Below are 10,259 nucleotides of genomic sequence, written 5' to 3'. Positions count from 1 at the left end.
TGGAGCATTGAGTATATTTTATTGTTCACTTTATTACCACGATGAGACCTTTTACCACAGAAAAAAAGAAAAAAAAGAAACACGAAATAATGTATATATGTCACACCATACCTAAATTTAAAGTGACACCATTTCCCACAAATGTATTATAATGTACCATGTGGAGTGTTTGACTACTGGTGCTATGTTTTTACAAGTTTTTTGTGTATTGTGCACCCACAATATAATGTCAGTGGGTGAGCACACTCTTGCTGATCATTTTATTCTGCTAATCGACAATAGGTGACAGTAATTTACAAAAGAGAGCAGAAATGCCAGCTAGCTAGTTAACGTGGAATGTAAACAATGCAGGTTTTAAAATACAAGCAGGAAATGCATTCAACACGTTTAATAGACCTCAGGCACACAATGTGATTTGGTGAAAAACTAAAGGCAGTGCCGGAGTGCTTCAGGTTGTTGGTGTCCGTCTTGTTCGCCATCAGCCAGTACGGCCTGGAAGCGAATGACCCTCTGATGTAGCTCAGCCATGAAGGGGAAGTTGTAAACCTCCGCTGTTGTTTCTCTGTACTTTTTCTGCTGCTGCAGAGTCTTCTCTGCTACCTCATACATTTCTTCACTAAAATGCTGTCCTCCATTTGCCACCACCATCATATCGATCATATTAATCAGCTGAGCTACTTGGGTTCTGTTCCTCCTTTTCTTGTTGTTGAAGACATGGTACCGGTTACCGCACCTGTTAATCAACTCCCGAAGTTTGGGGTGACCGTATTGAACGTAATCCTGAATGGTGCCCTGCAGCTCATCGCCACGCGTGAACAGAATGATCATGTACTTAGACGCCTCAGGTCCGAAGATCTTCTCCAGGGCTTGCACGCAGTTTTCTTCTTCTTTTGTGAACCTGCCGATCTGGATGACCAGCAGAAAGGCGTGAGGGCCGGGAGAGGACACCTGGATGCACTTTGCAATCTCTTTCTTTATGCTCTCTGCACTTTTAGACGTATCCAGAACCCCCGGTGTATCGACCACATCGACCTTTCTGCTCCTGTTGTTGACCCGTTCTTTCTGGCAGCTCTGCGTCACAGAGTGTGCACTCGCACACAAATGAAAATCCTTTCTACCCAAAATGGTGTTACCGACGGCACTTTTTCCAACTCCAGTTTTCCCAATCATCACAATCCTCAGTGGAGGACCTGCAAATAGAAATATATCAAACATAGTAAAACCCACCACACAATTAGTACAAGTTTTGACTGCAATATGCTGAAAGGAGCTTAAAAGGCTGAAATACATCACCTTTAGGGATGGAGGAGTGGATACCCATCTCTCTCCTTCCTGTTTTTTTTTAGAGAATGAACAGATAACGAGCTCACTATTATTTCTGTGTGAAGCCGTTTTGTTTAGCGCTCCACCCACAGGGTGTATCCACCTATATCAGTATGTGATTCAGTCTGACAGACTTTAAAGCTGATCCAGAGACTCCAGTGAAACCTGCCTGCTGTCTGTTCTCTACTCAGTAGATAAAATGCATTCTAACAAACCATCACCACCACGTAAGTGCACTTATTTCTTCTCTTTTTTTAAGTTTGTGGCAGTTTTTGGGGGCTGACATGCGACTGATGCCCCTGATAAGACTCAAATCAGGGACATTAAAATTACATGGTCAGTATCTTAAACCCATAGGCTACCAGATTGGTTGTAAAGATGTAACAAATGCTCCTCTAATAAAACTCTTACAATATTATAATATTTATATATATAATATCATTACATTAACACAGGTTTTAAATCAATGCACTGAAGTACAACTTGGAAATGTATTTAGTGAACGTGTTGCCAGATGTTTGAAAACCCAAAGAGGAAAGTGGAGAGTGAGTGATGCACTAAAGTTACAGTAGATTATACAATATATTATCACATATCAATACTATCCTTTACAAACATCTGTATGTGAAGTCAAGCTGAAATCAAATTGCATGATTTTTATCTGCTGCAGTGTACGGATCTGCCTTGTAAATCACTTGTTTCCTGTGTTCTCCTTTGAGAAGAAATTTGAAACTATATAAAAGATAAATTTGTTATGTTTGTTGGTTTCACCATTGCACCCTCTATATTTGCTGTTCTCTGTAGACAGAACTTATTTTCATACTAATAAACCAAATGGTTTATTAGGGGCCAAGCAGCGATGTCCAGTCCTGTGCCAAACTTAATCAGTGTGATTTATTTGCTAATTTTCCTGATGGTGGCGCTACAACAGCCATCTAAAATTTCGAAACTTTTAAAAATTCTTAACAAATCAACCGTACATGCTACAACATTGCAAATCACATCAACTGTAGCCCCAACAGAGCAGAAACTATCCTCTGCTTTTAGCAAAAATTGCATAACAGTGACTAACGTTTCGATGTAAGGTTACATCTTCATCAGAGTCCTTATTAGTCACTGTTATGCACCTTAAGAAATAAAACCATCAAGTAAGAAGACATCTGTGTTGCACCGGCAACTCTTTGCTATTTTATACTGTTGTGTCCTGCCTTGGTTGCACCGGATTGTTTTGGTCTGCAGAAGCGCAGAGAACTTTCCTTTGTTTTCCTGTATCCTCTGCTTTTACTCAGTAGCAATTTTGAAGTCCATCACTCTATTTTTTCCAAAAACTGCAAAACGTGTTAAACATATCTCCTCCCACATTGTTGTTTCAATTGACACCAAACTTCGGAAACTTCATCTCCAGACTATTGGATGTATCAGCAATTTTTTATATATAAAACATTTAGCCCACAGTGCATTAAAATGTTTTACAACATACAGTAGTGTAAACAAATACAGCAATTTCTTCCAAACTAAATCTTTGATGTTTATGGAAAAAATCACATTTTGAGGTCACTGCAGATTTAGTGTGCAAAACTTCTGAATTTTATCTCAAAAATGTTATCTCAAATTTGTTTATGTTTGAATTGTGTCTTCATCTACGCCATTGGAGTCAATGCAACATAGAGCATCTTTAAACATTAGTTTGTCATTTATTGATATTTGTGAAAATACATCACAGGCATCTCCATGTTGTCTAGACAAAGTACACAAGCTCTCTCAATTTTCTAATGAGAAATGAATTTTTAAATTCATTTCAATTCATACATTTTTAAATTTCTGCATTTCCATGTAGTCCTGCCCATTGTCTATTAATTTTTGTGAAGGTTGATGACATCACCTGGCCAGTAGCTTACTGAGATCACCACTTTCCTTCAGGTCTAAAGGTTGTGAGTTCAATCCCTCAGCGTTACAAAGTGATCACCTTATACCATTGTGCTTTGGACTCCTTCCATGCATGTTTTAGATGTGTCTCTGCATTGACACACATGATTCAAATAAACAATCAGTTCACCTGTCTGAACTGTTCAGCTCATTAGTTTGTGTCCTAGGTTAACATGCCACTGAACTCTGGCTTTATGCTGTGGGGATCGGAAACAGATCAACAAGGCTGATACTGGTTTTCAGAGCAAGAGGTTTGGAGTTCAAATCCCCTAAGCACCACTCACCATCCCTCACTTAAACAATAGGCCTGTTCCCTGGGCATACTCAATGCGATGAGCAGGAGTCTTTGGTACTAATACTGACAGAAGCCTCTTGTATTTGCCATTTTTCTCCTCTTCACCATCCACCGCTTTTTCCTTTTCCTCCTCAAAATGCTCGGCCCGACCGTTGCTAACTGTATTTGCACAAACAGACTGCTACACAACCAGACTGCTACACAAGAGGCGTATATTTTGAATGACTATACCTGTTTGTAGTTACATTTCCATCCACAACTGTTATTCAAATATAATACATACATATATAATATATAGAATAATTTTTTTCGACAACAGGGTGGCCCTGCAGAAATAGTTTGGGAAACACAGGCTGTGTCTCATTCTGCATACTTCCGTCAGTACACTGCTAACGTGCACTGACCACTTACTGCCGTAGTGCCCACTTTTGATGGTTAGTATTGTCCCAGAAGGAACACTTATGTTAAAACACTTACCGGAAATGATGAGCGGGATAAGCGCTTCTCAAAATCTGACAAAAATCTTTTAAACTGACCTTTGTCGATAAATAAATAAAATTTTTTTTTTTAAAAATTTTTTTTAAAAAAAATTTTTTTATAATTTTTTTTTAAAAAAAAAATTTTTTTTTGTATGGTCGGTTTTGAAATTCGGGAGAAGCCAGACCCACGTGACGCATTTGTTCAATCAGCTGCCGGTCGATGTCCCTGGTCCCTCCCCTTTCCGCTTTGTAGTCAAGACGGCGCCTGTTTAGTGCGAGTAGGGTCCATCGTTCCACACTGAACTTTTTGGCCCGTATTTAGGGGGTCATCCGGGTACTTTCAGTGCACTGACTTTTTGCGTTATCTGCACTTTATACTTAAACGTCCCATGACATGGTGCTCTTTGGATGCTTTTATATAGACCTTAGTGGTCCCCTAATACTGTATCTGAAGTCTTTTATATAGACCTTAGTGGTCCCCTAATACTGTATCTGAAGTCTCTTTTATATAGACCTTAGTGGTCCCCTAATACTGTATCTGAAGTCTCTTTTATATAGACCTTAGTGGTCCCCTAATACTGTATCTGAAGTCTCTTTATATAGACCTTAGTGGTCCCCTAATACTGTATCTGAAGTCTCTTTTATATAGACCTTAGTGGTCCCCTAATACTGTATCTGAAGTCTCTTTATATAGACCTTAGTGGTCCCCTAATACTGTATCTGAAGTCTCTTTATATAGACCTTAGTGGTCCCCTAATACTGTATCTGAAGTCTCTTTATATAGACCTTAGTGGTCCCCTAATACTGTATCTGAAGTCTCTTTTATATAGGCCTTAGTGGTCCCCTAATACTGTATCTGAAGTCTCTTTATATAGACCTTAGTGGTCCCCTAATACTGTATCTGAAGTCTCTTTATATAGACCTTAGTGGTCCCCTAATACTGTATCTGAAGTCTCTTTTATATAGACCTTAGTGGTCCCCTAATACTGTATCTGAAGTCTCTTTATATAGACCTTAGTGTGTCCCCTAATACTGTATCTGAAGTCTCTTTTATATAGGCCTTAGTGGTCCCCTAATACTGTATCTGAAGTCTCTTTTATATAGACCTTAGTGGTCCCCTAATACTGTATCTGAAGTCTCTTTTATATAGACCTCAGTGGTCCCCTAATACTGTATCTGAAGTCTCTTTCAGCCACTAGAGCCAGTCCCACAATGAGCTTTCCTTAGGATGAGCCATTTCTGTGTCTGTAGCTATTGAGGAGGAGAGAGGGGGGGGGGCAAGGTGGAGGGTGGGGGTGTGGCCTTGACCAACTGCCACTTTTCTCGTTTGAAAGCCATGATGTCTCTCTCTCATGGGTGGGCCAAATTCTCTGGGCGGGCAAAGCAGAGAAAGGGGAGGTAACCTTGCTCCTTATGACCTCATAAGGAGAAGATTCCTGATTGGCCCATCTGAGCTTTCATTTTCTCAAAGGCAGAGCAGGATACCCAGGGCTCGGTTTACACCTATCACCATTTCTAGCCACTGGGGGACCATAGGCAGGCTGGGGGAATGCATATTAATGTTAAAAAATCTCATAAAGTGAAATTTTCATGCCATGGGACCTTTAAAACTAAGTGCTTGAAGTGTGCAAGTAGGCGGTTTGAGACACAGCCTCTGTATTTTGTGAGGAGTGGATATTCAGGTCACATGCCTTATATACATCGTGATTTATTTAGTGTTTCCAATGCACTTCCATTTTACTTTAAATGATACACCAACTGTTCCACTTAAGCCAAGCATAAAAAACGTTTTTTGCGATATTTCTTAAAATTTTCTAGAATTTCTACTCAGGAATATATTGACAAATTAAAAATGTGCATAAAAACAGGTGGATGTCTCCTATTCTACAATCATGGGCACGTCTTACACACCTGCTGCCTCAGCTTGCTGAATAAACAAGTCAACTTCAGTACATTACACAGTCTAAAAATCTTAGTCAATTTGTATGCTGGTGTGATCCCCTTCAGTACCACTGTTAACAAAACCCTGTCCTTTGGTAATCAGCTACAGTTTCTACAACAATGTTGTGTACCTTGTCTATGTTACCTATGTTGGAATTTATAATATGGAAACTGACACGCCCCGAGAGTATACCATTTCCAGACTGCGCATTAAAACATATTATTGTTTTTTGTTTCTACAGCTTATCCGACAACTGTCGCTTTGTTTGGAAAGAGCGTTCAGTTCAGAAACTGCATTGGAAATATGATCCTCAATAATGATGATTTTGTCCAAATGTCAAAAACCTTTGTCGTGAAAAGAAACGACTCATTCAAAATCATAAATACCCCTGATTTCTTTGATGAAGAATGTCTGCACCTGGACCAGATGACTATTGACTTCATGGCATTATCTTATCCTGGCCCTGATCTGTTTATACTGGCCATCGATCCAGAAAACACCCAAGATGAAGAAGTCGAAGCCCAAATCAGTAAACTTAAAGATACCTTTGGAGACAAAATCTTGGAACACCTGGTCATCATGTTCCCAGACAACTTAAGTTCAGTATCATTAGATCATCTGGAGGAAAGATTCAACACCCGGTGCACAATTCTAAACCAAATTGGCAGTGAATACCCTAGCCCAGTGTTTTGAGGCTGCTAGATCAGAAAATGTCGGATTTGGCTCCCATTCCTAAATGTCACATGTAGCCTCATTAGTATATACCGCCTCCTCCGATTATCTCCACCCACAGTTTGAGAACTACCTTTGCAAAGGTGTGCCATATTTTTCAAGCAGGCCAAAAAGAGCTAACTGCGCTTTTTGGGAGGAGCGCTTTAAGAGACAGATGCTAAAAAGGAGCATTTCAGACACATTTACATACATATGTATACAGGTATATTCAGACTGACAGTATGAGAAGAAAAATGTGGTCTTTGAACATTAATGCATCTACACGTATTAAAAGAAACCCAATATGATAAACTATGATGAACACAAAGTAGCCCTAAAGCATGTTGGGATATCTCTCTAATGCTATCATATTTACAGTAATTGTGATAACTATTTCAGATACGATGTCGATCATCTGTATCCCCTTGGAAGAGCAGGTAAATCTCTGCTTTTAATTACTTTCATTTGTCTCACTTGGTTATAACATGTTATGTCAAGCTGAAAGGGTGGTCTGGTCTGTGAAAAAGCAAATCACTTGAAAATACTTACATGGTTTGAGATATCAGCAGGAAAGGTTGGCTAAATTTGGTCCATCTGTTCCCATTGGGCATCGGGCTCTGCTTAGGTTGTGCCTTGTGACTGATTCTTTTCTTGGACAGAATCTCCAAGTCCATGGAAAGTGTACAATGCCAGCCCGGTCACGAACTGCCGTGAGACCGGGTTGACAATGCAGTGACTTCAGGATTGCATGTCTGCTTTTTGGTGTGGTTCTGCTGGCAATGTGATCTCAATCGTGCACTGCAACTGTTTGTAGTGTAAAAGTGTAAAGTGGTTGGGATGAGTGTCATTATCTCCAAGTCTGTGGCCATAGAAATCTGCTAGAAAAAGGTGGATTGCTAAATGTGGTTTGGAAGTGAGTTGCTAGCACAAGTTAAGGATTTCAAGTATTTCGGGTTCTTGTTCATGACTGAGGGTAAGAGAAGAAATAGCTGAAATCTTTTCCTTAGCAGGGTGGCTAGGATCAGCCTCAAGCTAGATTTATTATAGCTGTAGTGTCCCTGCGTGCAAAAATTACATCATCCTATCTTTCGCGTACAATGCAAAAGCGTAGACAGTTGTGCTTCTCTGATTTTTTGTAACTAGGTGCATGCTTTTCATTTTGACATGAATGGCTGGAAAGACTGACTGAGTAAGTTCACCTGTACAAATATCTGTACAATACTTCATATACAGACTACAGGGAAAGTCAAATGGCCTTTCGTTTGTGAATATAGCACACAGAAAAAAAAGAGGAATTCTGCTGAAGGGTGTGGAATAACGAGAGATCGCTTTGTCAAAGTTACACAATAATTAAAACAATAATTTTGACTTTGAGGTAAGCGACAGTATAACAATTACAGTACACAAATGCAATGTTTGAGAGAAATGTGTAAGGTGCTATTGAAACTTTAAATAGGGAAATGTGTCTTTATAAATGGCAGTGTGTGTTGCATCTTTACAGGTGCCAACCCCATGACACCGTCCACCTTACAACATACAAGAGCAGCCCCTGAACATCACAATGGTATGCTCCGGAAAATACAATAGGACATATATCAGAATATAACAAGATAGCCACTTTGGCTAATGAAATGTCCATCTGTCTTTTGCAGCATCCCTTTGTTAATAAAGTATAGTTCACAGGCAAAACTGTAGATGTTCAAGATATTCAAATATGTAAGGTTATCAGCATTCCCATCAAAGTCTGCTGTGTCAGGTTTTTTGTTTAAGATCTTTTGATGAAATGATTTAACTGCTCTATCTGTATCCTTTAGGTAACAGTACCTGTGAAATGCCTGACAACATATTTAACATTGTTATGCTGGGACTAACGGGGACTGGAAAGAGTGCATCAGCAAACACCATCCTGGCTGCTGGGAACTCCCAGCGGAATTCAAAAAAACACTTTCTATCTATGTCAAACTCCTTGCCGGTCACCACCCAGTGTAAGGTCAAAATCGTAAAGAGGCTCTGCGGGACGCAGGTGAGAGTGGTTGACACTCCGGACTTCTTAAACGACCAACTCAATAACTCCCAGGAACAGGTAGAGGAGTGTAAGAAGTACTGTCAGCCAGGTCGATGCGTGGTGTTACTCGTGTTACAGCTGGGCCGGTTTACGGATGTTGAGAAAGGAATATTGGAAAAGCTGGAAAAAAAGCTTGACTGGAAGATCAGGGAGAGCACAATCATCCTGCTGACACACAAGGAGGACCTGAAAGAAAGTCTGACGAGCTTTATTGATGTGAATGACGACCTCAAGAGCATGGTTGAAATGTGCGGCAGTCGTCTTCATCTTTTTAATAATTCCTCCAACGACACTAAGCAAGTCATAGAGCTCATCAAAAAAATTCCAAACTATGAAAAAGTTTTCCCAAAGTTTACAGAAAGAAATTGTTGTATATGTTAGCTTGGCTCTATGTGTTGATCAGTGCACTCCAAATGTGCAAATGACATAGTGCTTAAAAAGAGTATTCTACTGATTAGCACAGCATCATCTGACTCACAATGGACAAAAAGGATTAAAATCGTTGCAGAACCATAGATAACTTTTGAATTCCATATATAACCCACAATGCAACTCTGCCGCCAACAGTTCAGTCGAGTCAGATGCAGGTGTGTTTTGCTAGTAGCGGCTAATGTAGCCTAGACCCACTAGCCTCAAGCAAAGATGAGGAGTGGGCTATCATTTTCACATTTGTAGTGTTCAGCCCTAAAAATAATTTAACATTTGCTTAGCTCTTGCTGAAGAAACTAAAGGCAACTTTTTTCACATATGCAATAATACTCCCCAAGACCTGTAAACAGATGTTCCTCTTTGATTTCAAGTGCATCTTTTAAAGTTGTGTTCACTACTGCCCACTATTTTATCATAATCATTATGCTACCTTTTTCGTCAGAGTACTATTATGTGTTGTTTTTGTTCAATTTTAAATTAACGTATATTACATTACACATACCAATGTTTGGAGCAAGCGTACGCCTCCTGGGGAGGGTGGTGGATGTTGTTACTGCTGCTACTGCTACTGGTGTGTAACTTGCATCAGTTTAAAAATGTACATGTCAAATGCCTGTCTATAGTGAATCTAGAAAATAATAAATGCGGCGGTAAAAATGAAAACAAAAACTGGATGCAGGATTCCAACATGGCATTCAGCTAATTTCTGAAAAGTGAAATTCTAGTGGAACAGAATGTTTGTCAATCTAGGAGATTACAGAGTTTACATAAGTCCAGAAAAGGAGTGTGGCCTGATCGTGGGCCTGATGAATGACATGTGGTCGTCAGATGACGTGCTGTATTGTGCCATGAAGTCCGTCCTCCCAACTGTATAAGTACTAGCATGCTAAGAGAATGGCTTCAGGTTCCTCTGCAGAGTAAACTCAGGTATTTTGTTTGAATAAAGATCTTAATTATAGCACCATCTCGGTCTCCTTGAAAAATTCATTGATCAGTATAGTCGGCAACTATAAAAATTCACAACACTGGAAAAGTATTTTAAAACCTGCATTGTTTCTATTTACATTATTACTACAGATTAAGTTTGTC

At 39.6% G+C, this 10,259-nt stretch overlaps 2 protein-coding genes across 3 annotated transcripts in view; one reads left to right on the top strand and one right to left on the bottom strand.

Annotated features, from left to right (window-relative positions):
- LOC120564391 (GTPase IMAP family member 7-like) lies at positions 1 to 1,363 on the bottom strand. Its single transcript, XM_039809299.1, has 2 exons — positions 1,294 to 1,363; positions 1 to 1,190 (listed from the first exon to the last, which is right to left on the bottom strand). The coding sequence occupies exons 1-2, from the start codon at positions 1,319 to 1,321 to the stop codon at positions 427 to 429; spliced, it is 792 nt and encodes a 263-aa protein (XP_039665233.1). The 5' UTR covers positions 1,322 to 1,363; the 3' UTR covers positions 1 to 426.
- Positions 1,364 to 1,405: 42 nt separating this feature from the next.
- LOC120564392 (GTPase IMAP family member 9-like) overlaps positions 1,406 to 10,259 on the top strand; it is an 8,907-nt gene continuing 53 nt past the window's right edge. The window contains exons 1-3 of one of the 2 annotated variants that reach the window (XM_039809301.1): positions 1,417 to 1,550; positions 8,178 to 8,240; positions 8,491 to 10,259. The exon at positions 8,491 to 10,259 is cut by the window's right edge and continues 53 nt beyond it. In XM_039809301.1, coding sequence (XP_039665235.1) covers positions 1,523 to 1,550; positions 8,178 to 8,240; positions 8,491 to 9,122 — 723 coding nt within the window. In that variant the 5' untranslated portion in view covers positions 1,417 to 1,522 and the 3' untranslated portion in view covers positions 9,123 to 10,259. Of the gene's footprint in view, positions 1,551 to 8,177; positions 8,241 to 8,490 lie in introns of both variants that reach the window. The other variant, XM_039809302.1, reaches the window with a different exon arrangement.

Source organism: Perca fluviatilis, chromosome 8 (genome assembly GCF_010015445.1).
Source record: "Perca fluviatilis chromosome 8, GENO_Pfluv_1.0, whole genome shotgun sequence".
Taxonomy (NCBI): domain Eukaryota; kingdom Metazoa; phylum Chordata; class Actinopteri; order Perciformes; family Percidae; genus Perca; species Perca fluviatilis.
This window is presented reverse-complemented; position numbering and strand designations above follow the sequence as displayed.